This window comes from Anabrus simplex, chromosome 3 (assembly GCF_040414725.1).
Source record: "Anabrus simplex isolate iqAnaSimp1 chromosome 3, ASM4041472v1, whole genome shotgun sequence".
Taxonomy (NCBI): domain Eukaryota; kingdom Metazoa; phylum Arthropoda; class Insecta; order Orthoptera; family Tettigoniidae; genus Anabrus; species Anabrus simplex.
Window position 1 is genome coordinate 331,998,499 of NC_090267.1, and position 20,774 is coordinate 332,019,272.

A 20,774-nucleotide genomic window follows, 5' to 3' on the forward strand; every position below is an offset into this window, starting at 1 on the left:
CTTTAATCCATAATGCAAAACTACCTGGATCCTTTAACAGCGGCAGGTGGAGGAGAGCTTACAATCCTGACCTCATATTTGGCAGCAGCAATATCGGCCAACAATGTGTAAAATCTGTCTGTTCCTCAATACCCAATTCACAGCATAGACGAATAATGTGCCAAGTATTTGCTACTATAAAACCCCAGAAAGTATCCTTTCGGAGGAGGTTTAATTTTAAGAAGACAGACTGGTCAAGATTTGTAGAATTGCTGGATGCCAAAGTATCTGCTATAGAACCAGTACCCAGTTGTTATGATACCTTCACCACAGCTGTAAAGAGATGCTCAAGGATGTCTATTCCCCATGGCTGTCGAACATCTTATATCTCCTGGCCTACTTCAGATCAAGCCACCCTACTAGCAAAATACAGCAACTTATTTGAAGAAAACCCTTTCAATGAAGCAACCATGGAAACAGGGAACAAGCTTATTTCCTCTATGAGAGAGACCAAAAGGGATCAGTGGATACAAACTATTGAAAACTTGGATCTGAAAAGAGACAGTCATAAAGCTTGGAGACTTCTGAGACATCTAAGAAATGATCCGACCAAGACCACCACACATCATAATATCACTGCTAACCAAATAGCACATCAGTTACTGCTGAACGGGAAGACAACCCACAAATCACAAAAACCGAAATTGCAAAGAGAAGAGTATGAGGAGAGTGACGACCTCACATCATCATTCAGCATGGAAGAATTAGAGAAGGCTATCAAACAGAGTAAAGATGGAAAATCAGCTGGCTTGGATGATATATGAACTGAGAAAATTAAACACTTTGGCTTAATGACAAAGAAATAGATTCTCCAACTCTTCAATAACTATATGCGCAGAAACCTAATCCCAAAGATATGGTGGAAGAGCCGAGTGATTGCCTTGCTGAAACCTAGCAAAGAAGGGAGTGATCCAAATAATCTTAGACCAATTGCACTATTATGTCACCTTTACAAACTGCTGGAAAGATTGATCTTAAATTGCCTATTACCTGTAATTGACACATTGCATATAACTCAGCAATCTGGATTTAGTCCTGGTAAAAGCTGTACCGGACAGTTGTTAAACCTCGCATAGTTTATAGAAGATGGGTTTGAGGCTCGTAAGGTGACAGGAGTGGTATTTGTTGACTTATCAGCAGCGTACGACACTGTCAACCACCAGCTACTACTAGTCAAGGTCTACAATCTAACCAAGGACTTTAACCTAACGAGACTCATCGCCACTTTTTTGTAGAATCACAGGTTCTTTGTTTATTTCCAAGAACAGTGTAGTTGATGTAGACTAGAGAAAAACTGACTTCCGCAGGGAAGTGTGCTGGCTCCAATTCTGTTCAATTGTATACACGAACAACCAACCCATAGCCCCCAATTGCAGTAGCTTCTTGTATGCTGATGACCTTGCTCTAGCCACCCAGAGCACAGATTTGGAATCAGTGGAAAACACCCTCATGGATGCCCTTAATGATTTTTCTAGATATTACAGCACAAACCAGCTTAAACCAAATCCCTCAAAGACACAAGTGTGTGCTTTTCATCTGAGAAACAGGGAAGTTACTCGCAAGTGAAAGATGGTATGGTCAGGGGTCGAACTGGAACAGTGTGAGTCTCCAAAATATCTAGGATAGATATGATATTTAGATATATAGATATGATAGATCACTTACTTTCAAGAAGCACTGCATGGACTGCAGATCGAAAGTCTCCACCAGGAACAATCTTTTATGAAAACTGGCCAGATCACAGTGGGGTAGCCAACCTGAAACCATCTGAACTTCTGCAATGGCACTATGCTATTCTGCGGCAGAGTATATGTGTCCTGTCTGGCATAATTCAACATATGCCAAACAGGTGGATATAGCTCTCAACGACACTTACAGAATTGTAACAGGTTGCTTGAAATCCACTCCAGTCGAATGGCTCTACCACCTTGCAGGAATAGCATCTCCTTCTGTTCGAAGAGAAATAGCTGCGAACATGGAAAGAAAGACAGTGGAACAGCAAAGGACCCATCCTCTATATGGGCATGAACCATATCTGCAACAATTAAAGTCAAGGAAGAGTTTTCTCAGAACTTCGAAGGAACTTAGAACCACTACTGAAAAAGCCAGGTTGCAGTTATGGAGGGCTACATCCTACCTTCATCCTGGCTGGATAAGATTTTATGAAACTCTACCTCCTGGCACGATGAAGAATGGATGAAGTTTAAGGTGGACATTTTCCATATGTGTTCAGCATTTATTTTTTCTTTCTCTGATGTAAAGTGCTTGGAAAAGGCCAGTACTGTTTAAATAAATTTTCCAGTGAAATTGTATAAGAAAATTCTATTGTAGTGTCAGAGTTGTAAATGCATATATAAAATGTTCATTAAACTGATATGTTAGCAAAATTTTATTTTTTCACTAGGAAGACACACATTTAATTACAAGTAGTTCTGAGTTATAGTTCCCCTTTAATTACATAAGCCAGTTTCTACTGAACTTTCATCTCACACTGGTATAAACACCACAAAAACCTAGGTTACTTAACAGTATTAGGCACAGCAAATATGGTGCATAAACTGATTATCACAATCTTTTAAGCCCTAAACAACAATAAGCAATACCTATGTCATATGCTTTATATGCTTTATAAAATCTCTGTGTGCAGGTTAACACCAGCCTATGGTGTTATGATTGGCTTCTATGCCACTCTCTTGGTATATCTGGGTACGGGTCCTGCATGGAACACATACATGAAGAACAACTCCGAATGGTGTCAGCTGAACTGGCTCTGGAATGTGCTTTATGTCAATAATTACATTGCTGCCGACAAACTGGTATGTACTTCAGCACAAAAGAAATTGTTTCTACTCATAATAATAATAATAATAATAATAATAATAATAATAATAATAATAATAATAATAATAATAATAATAATAATAATAATAATAATAATAATAATAATAATAATAATAATAATAATAATAATAATAATAATAATAATAATCTTATTTATAACATTTGGGTGGTCGGAATGGTATAATATGACAATAAAAATCAGCACAAGTATTAATACATAGATGCTGGCTTGAAGGAATTACGACATGCTACAAAATTTTATTTATCCATTGATTGATAATTTATTTAATTTTTGTCAACATGTCGCATTGTATTTATAGTGTTCGTTTTAAGATCACACAATACTTATGTTCATTAAATGTATGAACATTAAAGAAACTGGAAACGTATTTAACTTAAGAGTAAATTTGTTGGGACAAGATCCTTGTCTTACAGAAAAGAATTTACCGGGCCACAGTCTCTTGAAAGTTGTACACGCACGATATTAATCTTTGTTTTGGTCTGCTGCAAAGCACATGGCTGTCGTTTCCTGGGAGGGATAACGGGAGGCACCAATATGAAGCATGTGCTGTTTATGATTTGTAATATTTCAATGGCTGATTTTTAAAATTACAATAGTTGTGGGTTGTTATTGTTGTTATATTGAAACATGAATGTTCATTCAGTGTCAGTATTATACCAGTGCTGGAAAGTAGTGGAGGAAGAAACTGTTGAAACTTGCATAATTTTTTCCTTTAATTCAAACCTATGAACAAAACACCAAACTTTTGTGATTAAAAGTAAGTTTTTTGCAAGTCTAATTATTTAATTGAAGAGGAAGGAATATAAATAATTTAATAGATATATATTTACCAGATATTGTAATAGGAGTTGAATCATGGCTGAGAAATGATATAAGGATGCAGAAATTTTCTCATGGAACTGGAGTGTGTAACGTAGAGATAGGATAGGAATGGTGGGAGGGGGAGTATTCATTCTGGTGAAAGAAGAATTTGTAAGCTACGAAAAAGTTAAAGATCAGAAACATGAAATTCTAAGTGTAAGGCTCATTTCTAAAGATAATAGGCAACTTGATGTCTTTGGAGTGTATAGACCGGGAAAAGGTAGCGGTGACGCTGATTCAAAATTATTTGATAAGATAATCAGGTATGTGGGAAATGACATGGAAAGGAATGTGATTGTAGCAGGAGATCTGAATTTACCAAATGTCAATTGGGAACGTAATCCGAACGACAGGAAGCATGACCAACAAATGGCAAATAAGCTAATATGGGAAGGACAGGTGATTCAGTAAGTGATGGAACCAACTAGAGGGAAAAATATCCTGGACGTGGTGCTGATAAAACCAGATGAGCTCTATAAAGAAACCGAAGTAATAGATGGTATTAGTGATCATGAAGCTGCTTTGTCGTAGTTGAAAATAAATGTGATAGAAAAGAAGGCCTTAAAAGTAGGACTATTAGGCAGTACCATATGGCTGATAAAGTAGGCATGAGGGAGTTTAAAAAAAGTAACTATGATCAGTGGAAAATGGTAAATAAAAATGTAAACAGACTCTGGGATGGATTTAAAGCAATTGTTGAAGAATTAGAAAATAGGCTTGTACCTTTAAAGTTGGTAAGGAATGTAAAGACCCACCTTATTACAATAGAGAAATAAAGAGACTAAGAAGGAGGTGGAGACTGGAATGAAATAGAGTTAGAAATGGCTGTGGAAGTAAGGAGAAATTGAAGGAACATACTAGGAAATTGAATCTAGCAAAGAAGTCAGCTAAGGATAACATGATGGCAAGCACAATTGGCAGTCATACAAATTTTAGTGAAAAATAGAAGGCTATGTATAGATACTTTAAGGCTGAAACAGGTTCTAAGAAGGGTCCAGGAATCATTAATGAACAAGGGAGTCCAGATAGAGGAGGTGACTAGTGCTAAAGAAGTATTAAAATTTACATATGATAACAATGACATTTACAATAAGATACAAAAGTTGAAAACTTGAAAATCGGCTGTAAATGTAAGATTTCTGGGGATATACTAAAGACAATGGGCTGGGATGTAGTACCATATCTGAAGTACTTATTTGATTATTGTTTGCATGAAGGAGCTATTCCAAATGAATGGAGAATTGCTGTAGTAGCCCCTGTGTATAAAAAGAAAGGGTGATAGACATAAAGCTGAAAATTACTTTGGATCGATTAAATTTGGGAGGTGATCAGTTCTTTTCATCCATATTTTGATCTTGGTGGTATCTGCTTTCAACTCTGCCACTGGGAGATACCACGGAAATAACAGCGCCAGTCCCAAGCCTGGATAAAGGAGGAGGGTCAATGGCTGGTTATTGAGTCTCAGTGTGGGCACCATGCCGAGTGGGTGTCTACGGTAAATACTGAGAAATGCTCGAGTTGGAGGGTTCGCCTACCAACGTAACCAGCAAATCCTACTCCCTAAGGAGATGGGTGAGGGCGAGTATCCGGCGCCTTAAAACGGGATGTTCTCGGCTATGGTATGGTAACCCAGAAAGAAGGTTCCCTGGTCTTCCAGGTTGGGGGTTGTGCGCAGGGCTAACACCCCTGCCACGTGAATAAAATCTTGTTACAAGACTTATCCACAGAGATAGCCGGATGGATAAATTGATGACGACTAAGCGAGGAAAACGAGATGTTATTTTTGGAACCTGGAATGTGCTAAGCCTGTACCGAGAGGGAGCCTTTAGGAATCTGAAGGAAGTTTTAAAGAATTATAAGGTGTCGGTTGCTGCACTGCAAGAAATCAGATGGAAATGTGCGGATATTATGGACTCGAGAAATTACACCATTTTCTTCAGTGGGGGTGATAAAAACCAGCTGGGAACAGGATTCATGGTAGCAAATGATGTAAAGCAAGTGGTTCTGGGATTCAAACCCATGAATGAGAGACTGTGTGCCCTACGCCTAAAGTTCTCCCTGTTTAACATAACAGTATTTTGTGCTCATGCTCCTACGGAAGACTCAAGCGAAGATGTGAAAGATGAATTCTACAGTGTACTTGAGAAAGAATATGAGGCAGCTCCAAGACATGATGTTAAGATTGTTCTCAAAGACATGAATGCTAAAGTAGGAAGAGAAGAAGCATTTAGACCAACGATTGGACTGCATAGTGTCCACATGGAAAGTAATGATAACGGACTTCAGCTCGTAGACTTTGCAATAGCACATGAGATGACGATCTCCAGTACGTATTTCCCATGGAAGAATATTCACAAGGTAACATGGAAATCCCCCGATGCAGAGACAGTGAATCAGATCGATCACGTTCTTATCGACCGAAGACATGGGTCGGATGTTATGAACGTCAGGACAAAGAGGGGGGCAGATGCAGACTCGGACCATTATCTTGTGATAATGAAGTACAGGCAGAGAATAGCCAATATCATGAAGACACAGGGAAAGAAGTCTTTGAAGTTTGATGTACAGGCACTGCAAAGAGATGAAATGAAGAAAGAAAGCTATAGGGAAGTGGTTACTGAAAAGCTCAGAGGTCGAGAGCAAGAACTAGAAGGAGCTACAGTGACTCAGCAGTGGAAAGTATTACAAGATACTTTGAAGAGTGCAGCCGCAGATACGGTGGGATTTCAGAAACCTGCGAAGAGAACAGAATGGTACGGTGACGAGTGTCACGCAGCAGTCTTAAGGCGTAATGAAGCCAGAGAAAAAACACTGCAGTGAAGAACAAGAGCAAGCACTGAGAGATTCCAACAAGCTAGACGAGAGGCGAAGAAGGTACTGAGAAGGAAGAAGAGAGAGTGAGAAAAGGAGAAGCTACAACAGATTGAGGAAATGCAGAACAGAAAGGAGGTCAGAGCCATGTTCCAGGGAGCTAGGGAAATTAAGAAGGGATTCCAGCCAAGGACAATATGTTGTAAGGATAAAGTAGGCCACTTGATTGGAGATGAGAATGGGATAATGGAAAGGTGGGCAGAATATTTTGAAGACCTTCTGAACCCTATAGAGGAAAAAATTCAGGAATCGCAAGAGCAGGTGGGAGATGGTCAGTTGGTTGCAGATGGTGAGGAGGAAAACGTGCCTGAAGTGGCCTTAGAAGAGGTGAAGGAGGCAATATCCCTCATGCATAATAACAAAGCTTATAAATCTCATGTTTATTCCGTATTGGCTCAACACAACTAAGGTTAAGTTAAGAGTAAGTTCCCACCTTCCAATACTTATATTATATAGAAATTGTTAAGTATTGGAAGGTGGGAACTTACTCTTAACTTAACCTTAGTTGTGTTGAGCCAATACGGAATAAACATGAGATTTATAAGCTGTAATTTAGCCAACCAGGCAAAAAAACAATCAAATACCTATTTGAACTTAAAGATTAAATTGTCAAAAATTGGCAAAGACATAAATTTCCTAAAACAATGTTTACATCAAAAACTCGTTCCTAAATTTCTAAATTCAGTACAGAGAAAACCTTGTACAACAAAATGGCACAAAGCTACTCAGGAAAAAACTAACGACTTATGGCTCAAAAATGAAATTAAATTTCTATACAGAAAAAAGTCTTTTTTAAACTCTAAGTTATATAACGCTCATCTAGAAGCTTCCTCCCTTATGGCCCCTATTGAATGGGATTCCTTTTTGAAATATGGTGATACAAAAATTCAAAATATCTTGGATAAGAAACAAGAAATCTTGAACAAAAAACTTCACGGTCTTACTCTAAATCAAAAAAACATAAATCAGTCAAAAGAATCCTCCACTAACATTGAACCCAATTCAACCTTTCACCCTCCGACTAAGAATCTAACTGACGTTGTTTTCGAGGACAAAGAATTGCAGATTATCAACAAAGGACCCAAACATAATTGGTCTAATCCATACAACCAAAAGCAATACATAACAACCATTGCTGAAGTAGAACAGGTCATAGCTCAACTTCCAGTAGATCAACAACTCGAAACTAAATTCGAAGTCAAAAAGAAACTTGTAGAATTATTTAAAGATCAGAAAGTTAACACACCCCATTTACCTTCTACAGATATAAAAGGCCTAAAACAAAAAATAAAAGATAATGACCTTATAATCACAAAGGCGGATAAAGGCAATGTGTCAGTTATTATGCATAAAAAAGAATATATAGAAAAAACCGAAGCATTTTTTTCAGATAATACTTTCACAAAAATTAAAAAAGATCCGACTAACTCTGTCCAAAGAAAATTAAAACAAATACTTAAAAACATTAATTTCATCCTTAATGAGAACGAAATATCAAACCTAATTAATATGAATCCAAGACTACCAACAGCAAGGGCTTTGCCTAAGATACATAAACCTGACACACCCATTAGACCAATTATTAACTTTAGAAATAGCCCCACCTACAAAACCTCTAAATTTATCAATAGCTTCCTAAAGAAGTACTATACTTGCCAAAGCAGAACCACAATCAATAACTCAATAGAATTTTGTAAAATTATCAAGAACACAAAATTAAAATCATCTTTCACCTTGAACTCTTTCGACGTCACTAATATGTATTCTACGATCCCCACGAAAGAAACTTTAAATATAATTAAGAACAACTTAAAGACACACAGAAAACTTAGTAACCATGAAATAGAAGAATTTATGTTACTCCTAGAATTCACACTTAACAATAATTATTTTTCCTTCAATAACACAGTATACCAACAAAGTGGTCTTCCTATGGGATCTCCAGCGTCAGGTATCCTTGCTGCAATATACATGGATCACTTAGAAAAACATAAAATTTTAAATGATGAAAAAGGCATCATTATCTGGCTAAGGTTTGTCGACGACATCTTCGCAATTATAGATGAACAAATCAATAGTAGCACTAATTTATTAGACCAAATCAACAGTTTGGACCCTTTCATAAAATTTACATTAGAAACTGAGAACAATAAAAAACTAAATTTCCTTGATTTAACAATCGAAAGGAAAGAAGAAAAGTTGGCCTTTACAATCTTTAGAAAACCGACTCAAACTATAAATACCATACGAAAAGATTCATACCATCCTGAGGCACATAAAAAGAGTTCCTTTTTAAGCATGTTAAACAGAGCCTTCAACATTCCCTTATCTAAAAACGACCTCCAAAAAGAAATTAATCTCATTTATAAAATAGCGATAAGCAACGGATACACAAAACACTACATAGATAGATTAGTGAATAAAATGAAGAATAAACCTCAAACGCAGCTAGTAAAAGAACATAAAAAGAAGAACTTCGCCACCTTTACTTATAATAACGGGAATATTTACCAGATTACTAACATTTTTAAGAAATTTAATTTCAATATTGCTTTCCGCACCAATAACAACAATCAACGGCTAATTTTCAATCACCAAAGCATTGCAAGTAATAACAAATATTTAAATTCCGGGATATATAGGCTTAAATGCTCAAATTGTGCCACTTCTTATATCGGACAAACAGGCCGCAATTTCTCAGTAAGATACCAAGAACATATTAATGCCGAAAAACACAGGAAGTACTCGGCCATGAGTCTTCACATGACCGAATATAAACACAATTTTACATCGATAGAAAGGGACTTAACCATTCTACAAACGCTAAACAAAGGTAAATTAATGAATATCCTTGAAAATATCTATATTGAAATTGATCAGAAGCGAAATCCCAACCAGAATGTTAACGAAATTACGGAAAACATAAATATATTATTAGAAGAGGCTACTAATTTAGACTCATCCAGAAAAACCATCAAAAAGAATCCCAACAAACAACCAACACACCTCCTTCCGAACAGCTCCACCTTACATAATTGTCCCCCTACCTTTCCGTCCGTTTCCCCTAGCCTATCACAACACCACTCCTCAGTAAGCTCCACCCTACGCAACACTTCACCCGCTCTCCTCACGTCACTTACCTCTCCCTCCAATACTCCCCGCCCACCGCAAGCACCTCACACACGTACACAGGACTCAGTCAGTTAACAACACGGCGTAAGGGAGGACGTTAAATACGACAAGATTGTCTTTAAGGTAATCAACTCTATTATCCTTCTTTCTCGCGAACATACATTTTTAACAAGGTTTTCTCCTCAAAATATTTTCTATTTCACTTCTCCTTTTCTCGTTTCAGACACATTTTAATAATCCTACCAAACTCAACTTCAACTACGGTTATTTTATCAAGATTTCCCCGATAAATCACATATAAGAAAATCCTGTATTCTTCAATTTATTTTCAAGATCGACAAAATGTACACGCCTCCAACATGAAGAACCTTATCGCTGTTTTTAATTCGCCACTTGAAAACTGACTTGTTGTGTTTTTAACCAACATGAATGAACTTTATCTCATCATCTTTATCATATGTTTTAATTTTCGAGCCATTTTATCATATCTTTTAGCTTATGTATCATCTTAACATCAATGTATTTTAATTGTCTTGCCATTTTACCAATTTTAGCTGAAGATGTTCCATATCGGAACGAAACATGTACTAGAGGTTATATGGATTATATTATGTAATTAATAAGTCTATTATATAGAAATTGTTAAGTATTGGAAGGTGGGAACTTACTCTTAACTTAACCTTAATAACAAAGCGCCAGGAGAAGATGCAATTCCAGCTGAGCTTTTCAGGTATGGTGGAAGTGTGTAGGAAGCTGCATAATCTCATTTGTGCAGTGTGGGAAAGTGAAAACATATCAAGGATTGGAACCTAGCAGTCATTTGCCCCATCCATAAAAAGAATGATAAGACGGTATGTAGCAATTACCGTGGGATCTCCCTTCTCAATGTGGCATACAAGATCTTCTCAAAAGTGCTAGCAAGGAGATTAGAACTATATGCAGAGAAAGAACTGGGTGAATACCAGTGTGGATTTTGGCGGAACAGGTCAACAATCGATCACATCCTGTCATTATGACTAATTCTGGAGAGGTGCCACGAATATAACGTCAGCGTACATCAACTCTACGTTGATTATAAAGAGGCCTATGACAGTGTCCATAGACCCAAGCTACGAATGGTGTTGGAGGAAATGCAGGTGCCAAGAAAGATCATTAGTCTTGTGGAAGTGACATTGAGGAATACTAGAGCTAAAGTGAAAATCCAGGGGAGGCTGACCAGGGAGTTCCCAGTGAGAGGAGGGCTTAGGCAGGGAGATGCTTTGTCGACGACCCTCTTCAATCTTTGCCTGGAGCATGTCATTAGGAAAATAACACTGAACACTCGGGGTACTATCTACAACAGGTCGCTTCAGTATATGGCATTTGCGGATGGCGTTGTCCTTCTTGGTAGGAACACAAGAGAGTTGACGGAGGCACTATGGTGCATGTGTGAAAATGCGAGACACCTGGGACTGAGAATTAACAATGAAAAGACAAAGTATATGGTGAGCACGAGGGAGAAGGAAAGGTTCCAAGGGGTGAGAGACCTGGAATGGGAAGAAGGAAAGTATGAGAGAGTTGCAGAATTCAAGTACCTGGGTGTCATGGTAACGGAAGTCCGACTCGTTGGCTGAATGGTCAGCGTACTGGCCTTCGGTTCAGAGGGTCCCGGGTTCGATTCCCGGCCGGGTCGGGGATTTTAACCTTCATTGGTTAATTCCAATGGCCCGGGGACTGGGTGTTTGTGTTGTTCCCAACATTCCTGCAACTCACACACCACACATAACACTATCCTCCACCACAATAACACGCAGTTACCTACACATGGCAGTTGCCGCCCACTCTCATCGGAGGGTCTGCCTTACAAGGGGTGCACTCGGCTAGAAATAGCCACACGAAATTAAAAAATGGTAACGGAAAACAACGTAGTCAGTGCAGAGATCCAAGCACGCATTGCAGCAGGCAGTAGATGCTTCTATGCATTTCACAAACATTTGAAGTCCTCCAGTCTGTCTCACTGTGTACCGCACAATAATAAGGCCAGTAGTTCTTTATGGATGTGAAGCCTGGACGCTTACGTAAAGTGATAAGAACAGGCTGAGAGTATGGGAAAGGCACTGCGGAAGATCTTTGGGGCTGTATGTGAAGAAGGCGAATGGTGCATCCAAACAAACCAAGAGGTGTACCAGCTCTATGCTGCAGTAGACCTGGTTGCAGAAGCGAAGAAGAGACGCCTGAGTTACTTGGGGCATGTGATGAGAATGGAGGAGGAGAGGGTTCCAAAGAAGGCCCTTGAACAACACCCTGAAGGCAGAAAGAGGCAAGGAAGACCTAGGAAGAGATGGTGGGATGACGTCAGAGAGGATGTGCAGGCGTTGGGAATCCGAAACTGGAGAAGGTGTGCAGCAGACAGAGATGGCTGGGCAACAGCTGTAGGAGAGGCCAGCGTCCTGCATGGACTGTAGCACCAGGAGAGTGAGTGAGAGAGGTATCTGCTTTCCCTTCAAGACTGATGGTTGTTCAAAGAAAACCTTTCCAAAGAACAGGTGTACTTCCAATGCAGAGGTTTATAATCTTTCACTCTTCAGTGCTATCTTTCTCCATATCTCACTAGGAGCAATACCAGATAAATATAGGATTTTCTCAATGGAAGTAAGTTACAAGTGGCTGGTACCGCACTGTAGAAAACTGTTACTGTTGTTATTGTTTCAGTGTATATTCCAGTTAAGCCATACTGTGCTGGTTTGTACTCCAGTTGATCTTTTAGTTCTGTATTGTAAAACATATTTACTGTTGCAGTGTATACTTCAGTCCTGGTATCTATCAGCTGACATGCAGTTATTCCTGCTTGCACCACTCATAGTGTATCCAATGTGGAGGTGGCCAAGGATTGGAAAAGTTCTTCTTGGTGTTCTAATTTTAATCTCCATACTAGTACCTTTCCTCATCACATACGTATACCAGTACCCAGGAATATTTGGAACAGGACTTCAGTAAGTACAACCTCAATACTAAATCAGTCTAACTTCTCATTTTTATAGCACAACTAGCACTGCATCCTTCATTGACTTTTTGTACAACTGCAGTAGTAGTTGCATCTAGTGGACATGAGTGGCAGCAGAAAAGACAGAAGACACTTAAACCACCACCACCACCACCACCACCAGCAACAACAACAACAACAACAGCAACAACAACAACAACAACAACAACAACAACAACAATAATAATAATAATAATAATAATAATAATAATAATAATAATAATAATAATAATAATAATAATAATAATAATAATAATAATCGTATGGCCTCAGCTACCATATGCAGACATTTCAATTTGACGCCATCTGGCTGTCTGCTCATCAATTTTGACATTCCATTTTACTCTAGGCCTACTAGATGGCAGACCAAGTAAACTGAAACTCTCTTGGACGTCTATGGCTTAGATTTAATGAATTTTGTCAGGTAAACACCAAATGTGTCACCAGAGATCTTTTACATGCCGACATCGTATGACATGGAGTGTCGAATGGACCTTTTCCCGCCCTTCAAAAATCCGACCACCTCTGCCGGGTTTGAACCCACTATCTTGGGATCCGGAGGCTGACATTCTACCGCTGATCCACAGAGGCAGCTTTAAACTAACAATGTTATTGTTGATCAGTTCTATGGGTTAGGGCATTATAAGTCATCACATTTGGTTTTCTTTCAGCTGAGTGACATTTGTGCATCAGAGGTCAAGGGAGTCTTTCATTTCCTCCTTCTTTAATGACTCCCTGAAGATCTAGAGGATCAAATAAAGGAAGACCACTTCACAATTATGGGAGATCTAAATGCCCAAGTTGGGACAGATAGGAAAGGCTGTAAAGGCATCACTGGCCCCCAAGGCTATAGTGGCAGAAACCAGAAGGGAGAAAACCTGATAGACTTCTGTGCACGGAATAACCTGAGCATACAAAACTATTGGTTTCAGAAGAGAGATGGCCATAAAATCACATGCTACAGTTGGGATGGGAAGCAGAGGACAGTAATAGACTATATCATAACTTATAGATATGCTAGCCAGTTCATCACTGATGTTAAGGTCTCGATGGTGACCACCGGCTTTTGGTCGCACACATTGGGAACGTCCATGTGTACAATGTCAAGCGCAATAAAATGCCAAAGATAAAGACTTGGTTGCTAGGAGAAGATGGGAAGAAAGAAGAATACCAAAGAACAATCTCAGCCAAATTACTAAAGAATGAAAAATAGGATTAGAAGAAAAGTGGCCATCATTCAAGAACACCGTGGTTTCAGAAGCCGAATCATTATGTGGAAAGACAAGTGCAATTTGCAGGGAGAAAGAAACACTATGCTGGAATGAGAGGGTGAAAACTGCTGTGAAAGAAAGAAATGCATAAAAAAGAGATTAGATAACAACAACAACAACAACAAAACAGAAATCAGTCCAACAAATAGATAAAATTCTGAACCTGGCACAGGAGTATCAGAAGAAGAAATATTTGTGAAGCAACTGATTCAAGAAGAAAAGTAAAAGTGCTGCAAGTTCACTACCATGTTAACAGAAGACTGTGGAAGTAATAGGAAGTTGCTTTATAAAGTAGTCGAGAAGAGAAGAAGTGAGCGTGGAAATACGATATCCATACCAAACAGGACTCATTAATGAACTGGAGATGGTACAGTGAAAGGCTGCAAGAATAGTGCTGAATGATTTCAATCCTAGAAGTAGTGTGACAAGTATTGCACCTGTCCAGGGTTCCAGTGCATGACAATTTATATTCATTGGCTTATGAAGTGGCTGAAAAGATTTATTTCACAAGACCCTTTAACCATCCCTGGAGTCGAAGTCCATCGCCCCTACTTGAGTCTCTCCCCGGCTTGCTCAAGAGCTTCGGTACGTGGTATGTCCGGAAAGGGGCTTAAACTATTTAATTCTAAGTAGGGGAAAAGAGTCTCGGACTTCATAGGAATACGAATATATCAAATAAGAAGGGAGGTGATATATTTTTGCAAAAACATTTTTTTTATTATCTAAGAAAACACTTGTATAGTGCATTACACAAAGATATGCCGGGATATTTATATCCCTTTCAGACCGAGTACGCACAATTGTGCGGGTTCGTATTTTAGTTATCCCTGACCGTATTTGATGTTTTTTCGGCGCTACACCAGACTGCAGTGATTGTGCAGGACAAGTGGCATGTATTTCAATTGATTTTAGTATGCGCTTGACCGCCAGGGCGAAGGAAGAAGAGTTTAAAAAGCACAGTTGATCGGCGAGATGGCAGGAAGCAGTAGTGCCGAAAGTAAGTATTTATTTACTGCGTTTATATTAATCTAGAAGCTTTACTGAATACCGGAATATATTCAATGAAGTGTGTACATTGGTTAGTGAACGTAAATTTTGAAGCTACACCATCGTACGTGATACAACGAGGTTTTGAATTTTGATACGCACACTTGTGTGGGTCCTGTTTTTAGGATGTTAGTTTTTATTTTGTAAAATAAACTATTAATATGTGTATTGAGGAGCATTTTAGTCAGTTCTTGATGTACAAACAAAAATTCACACCTCCAGTTTTCTTTCAGGTCTGAAAGGGATATATGCCGTAACATTAATTCCTAAATTAGGTTTGAGTTTTGAATATCTGTTTCTGTCCTTTCCAGATTAGCATTTAACACCTCATAACCTTCAAAAATTATTGAAAATACATCGAAAGGGCGTCCCCTTCCAGAACCATTTAACACACGAAGACCTTATCAGCTAACACATTAAAACATTTTATACATATTTCACTAAGACATATCTCCCTAATGGCATGAATCATTTCATTCAATTTTATCCTTCAATTTATATATATCATGTTAGCTGAGGTTCACTACGAAATTTCTTGAGCGGATTTAAACCACATGACAGCTATGTCACATTCTCTACGTTAATAACCTCCTCTAATTTATCATACGGAGTATTAACTCCTCATAACACCTGCTTCATAGGGATTACCTATACACTAATATGACACACGACCTTTCGAATTCAACGGTGTCCTTAAAATAACAGGCATACCAATTGACAAACAATAGATTACACCATAAAACATAGAATACACTCACTGGAAGAAATAACACAACACCCTGCCTTGCTTCTCCATGCCAAAAAAAAAAAAAAAGAAAAGAAAGAAAAAAAAGACAGGATTTTGGCACGGTCCATCTCAGTTGCACAGATGGACAACAGTCTCCGCCGGAACCTGGGGTCTCGAACCACGGACTCCCACATGTGGGGTATAAAAACCTGAAAGCCCTATAACAGTTTTTACTTTAATTAAACTCAAATAATAGAAAGATGGAAGGGTTTCACTCATCTATACTATCTGGAATCTATCAACGGTGTAATTTTCTTAATTTACGCATGTCTCCGTTATACGAGGAGAAGAGAATAAAAAACTAAATGTGCCTCCCTTCTCAAAGTGGTGAACGAACATTGTTCAGGGTCTAGCTTCCCCCATCCCCCTCATAAAACTGTCAAGCGAGTCAACCACGGACATTAGCTCGCTCCCTTTTTTTTGTAGCGGAACGAGGCCTTCACCTGTCGTTTCTTAAATATTCGTATCATCGCAAAGACATCATTTCTCTTCAACACACTAACGCCCTCAGCGTAGCATCAAATATTAGTCTACCTTTGGCTTCAATTATTTCACCCACGAGGCGGCATTATACATCGCCATACATATACATTCAACAGGGGAATTTACATATTTAATCACCACTGGATATTCAAATTTACCGGCCTACCAATCAAATATTGTCTTCTCAATCCTCATATCCCAAAGACATGCATATTCACAGAGAGGAATCTAACCTTCAGGATAAAGAAAATTCACAGTTAATCGCGATCTATGTCAGTGAGTTACACCCCACAATTGGCTCTTTGTCGTTTTGGAGTACGCAGTCTTAAATCTATACAGGAGGAATTTCTACCATTTTTTTGTGACGTGCCATCCAGAATAACTAATCTGGAATTCTTGTGATGAATCATAGCATTTAAACTAGCCTTGGACAATCAGATCATAATTGCGAAACTTTATTCCTTTTCATTTACGTCACGTCACCTGTAAATTATACTGGGCCTTATTAACTACCATGCACTATATCCCCTAATTAATGAAGTGAGTGGTTCAAGCCACGAAGAAAATCTCACAGAAAAATCTTACAAAACTATAATCCCCTGAAACTTGTGTTATACTCAAATAATATTCAAAGTATTTACATGCAAGCCATTTATCTATATGAATGTGACTAACTGTCATGCCAAAGAAATTCAAATGTACTCAACACTCAGGTATCTGCAATCAGCTTTCCTCAGGGAATACAGCCATCAGCTTAGGCTGTCATTAGGGCGTCTTCACTTGCGAAGGCTTCCAGAGTCGTCCTATGTCGGTTCGCCTGCATGCTGGTTGAATCCTCGGCTGGAGTCAGAAGGTCCAGAGTATCCCTGATGCGTTGGAGTGACTGTACAGCGGACCGCTAACCAGCTCTCTTCAAACCCGAAGTTCCCGGAGGTCAAATATGCAAATGAGGAAGAGCGAATTTGTTATAAATGCACTAACTGTATCATGCACTATAACTTTGATATGACTAAGGATACTCATAAATTTAAGCACCTTAGCCCCATATCGGAGTTTGTCCTGCAGCCAATATCGATACCCTCATTTGCATACACTAGTTCTCCACAATTTGTTCGATCTCGGAGTACCACACACAGACCGGTCGCACTCACAGGATATGAATATTAGGTCTTTATATATTCTTTTATCGGTCATCAATTGACCCACTCTGCTTCACTAATCATCAATACAATGTACAACTCACTGCGTTAGAGAGAATACGGAGGATGCTGCCCGGTCTACAAAATGATGTCTGATAAACCACTCACTGTTAGCGTTGGTTCAGGTAGTACTGTAACACTGTGATCGAACTATCTCTTTATTGGATTACTTCCTTCATTTAACCTCGTTTATATATATATATATATATATATCTCGTATAATGCGACACAGTCCACTATATTCACTTAGATCAGTTTCATACTGTGCACGTAATAATTTACTTCAACCGATCACCTCCTTTTACCACCCCGCGCCTCTCTGACACATAATCACAGTAAAATTCCTTTCACATCCAGATCGTAGCAAACTGCATTAACGAATTAATAAATATTTAGCACGCAGCGCACCATCACTCACTGAGTGTTGTCATTTACCAATACATAACACTGTTCTATAAGGAATCTTCACACTGTAAAACACTGAATATTAAACTGATTGTTCATTAATGAATAGGTCTGCTGATTAGACCGAATGCACTGGATGTACTGGAATATACTGCCTTCTTGCCTCTCACCTATATAGTGGAAAGCCTTATTTTCTGGAGGGAGAATCAGTCCACGCCCCCTTGTCAAACATCGGTCTGCTGGCAGATATATTTACACGTCAAATTTAATATCAAACTAAAGCCTGTACATCCCACTTTCCACTGATCAATTTTCGTTTAGAATCCTTCGCGGGTTTGCCTGTAATCACTAAAGCGTCAGTATCAATTCTCAGTAGGTGGAGCCTGACTCCGGGGAATTTTTAGTTTTCCTGGTCCTGTCAGAGCCGGGCATCTGGTTTTACTCACTTCAAGACATTAACTACCTGCGCACTTCCCATTATTCTTATTATGTAGAATAGTTCTCTGCACGATAAATCCGCATAAAATCTCCTCATTCATCGAAGCTATAACTCGAAATTATCTATCAAGTATTTCCGAGTTATTACTGTTAATACCCTCGAAACAGTTGACAACTACGCATTGGTGCCACTAGATATTTAGGGGAATACATGGGGTGATATCGTCTCGTATGTTGAGACGACTTCTTTGAGGCTGTTTCGTGACCTCACTTCTCAGTCATGTGACATCTTGCTTGCTCCAGCTCTCTCGCTCAGAGAGAGCACGAACTCCACTTACGGGCGCTTGTACTCCCTTTTTTCTCAATTACGCACAACGAGAGGAGGGGCGCGCGACTCTACAGGGAACGGCTCGAGACCCGGAACCGTCAAGAGTATCCTCGTTTGATGGCTATTTAACGTAGAACGGCGCGGAAAACGGCATATTCTCTATACAGGATGTCTCTATATACCTATGACGAGGTCATGAATGGTCACATCATGGTAGAAAAACTTGGATGGGAGACACTGGGGACTAGAAGGAAACTAACACGCTTATGTGGTATGCATAATGCCTATACAAATAAGCCAGCTTGGGGGGGAGATGAACAGTTGACCAGAAAAGTCCTGTTACATAAGTAGGAAAGATCATCCACATAAAGAAAAAGGTAGATTGCACGAAACTAACTATGGCAAATATTAATTCATAAATCAGGGAATTGATGATTGGAATTCATTACCTGCAGCTGTCATAGAGCCTTGTACTAAAAATGCAAGATGCTTCAAGAATAGATTCCAGCATTCTGTAAACTTTGCATAAATTTCTATGTGATGGTGTTTATATTTTAAGGTAATGCTCAATCCGCTGTAAATTGAAGTATTAAGGTATTAAAGGATCTGAATTATTTAAGGTATGTGTGAATTTGTATATGACAGAGTTGTAATGATAAGCTAATTTTTATTTTTAAGTTCACTTCACTATCACACTACTGTAAGTGATCATTGCCACTGGGACATTTCCCAACTGTGATGATGATGATGATGATGATGATGATGATATCCTGGCACTGGAAACATATGATGGGAACCTTGTAAAGACAGATCAAGGCATCAAAGAAGAAATGAAGAACTACTTCAATATTTTATTAATTGGAGAAAGTCCTCAAAATGATACCACTGAAGACTGCAGTTTGAGCACAACACCAGCTAACATGGCTAGAAGTGGAGTCTGAGCTGAAGAACATGAGAAATGGGAAGTCCCCAGGGTTTGACCTCACTGCTGACATGATAAAAGCAGCTGGAGCACAAGGGACACAATGGATGTATAGAGGTTCTTTGTCATCTGGAAAGAGAACAGGATACCAGGGGACTGGATGAAAGGTATCATTATCCCCTGTATTAAAAAAAAAACAAGAAGAAATGTGGAAATTATAGGGGCATCACTCTACTTTCTCATTCACTTAAACTTCTGGAGAAGACAGATGAAAGAAGAATCAGGAATATAGTAGAACCATTATTAGAGGAGGAGGAGGAACAAGGATTCAGGAAGAACTGAAGCACTACAGATCTGATATTGCCATTAGAATGCTAACAGAGAAGCACTGGGAATATGGTAAGAACTTGGTTTTTATGGACTTTTCCTATGGAAAAATAACTGATGAACCCTGGACTAGGTAAGCAAATGATAGGGAAACTGCTAGCAGAGCAACAGCCCTAAATGCAGATCAGTAGCAGCTGGGGAAAAAAAAGGCAAACCTGAAAGAAAAAAAAAATACAAGGACAATTTCATCTTCATACACTGGTTTTTTGTTATAGATGAGCTCTTGCCCTATCAGTATCGGTTCTTCTACATCCAGTTCTTCTCAGCTCACAACAAGCTAATTTTTGCTTTCCAGCTTCATCAATAGAGTGGGCTTATTGAGAGGCCATTCTCCTTACCTTATAATTCCCACATCAAGACTGAACAAGAGGTGTTGGAAAGATGAACACAACACGAGTTGATTACAGGATTGATTTGCTGTTTTTCTGGAAATTTCTTTCTGATTTCTCAGTTAACCTATTCCCTTTCCTAAACATCCCCTTAATGAAGCAAATCTGTCGAGGTCATACTATAACATTTTCTTTTTCAGTAATACGGTGATCGTGACTTACTCCAAGTATGTGTACTTCACAACCCACAATAGGATGTCACCTTATCTTGTGGGGATGAGCCTGGGATATGTGTTCCACAAGATTGGAGATGAACCTTTAAAACTAGCAAAGGTACATGTCAAATTCATTGTTTGTTTAAAAAAAAAAAAAAAAGAGGAATAACATCTT

At 38.8% G+C, this 20,774-nt stretch overlaps 1 protein-coding gene across 1 annotated transcript in view; it reads left to right on the forward strand.

Moving 5' to 3' along the window:
- LOC136866797 (nose resistant to fluoxetine protein 6) overlaps positions 1 to 20,774 on the forward strand; it is a 117,755-nt gene that overhangs the window by 54,949 nt on the left and 42,032 nt on the right. Inside the window, exons 8-10 of the mRNA XM_068226848.1 lie at positions 2,687 to 2,855; positions 12,545 to 12,738; positions 20,585 to 20,717. Of these exons, the coding sequence (XP_068082949.1) occupies positions 2,687 to 2,855; positions 12,545 to 12,738; positions 20,585 to 20,717 (496 nt within the window). The remainder of the gene's footprint in view (positions 1 to 2,686; positions 2,856 to 12,544; positions 12,739 to 20,584; positions 20,718 to 20,774) is intronic.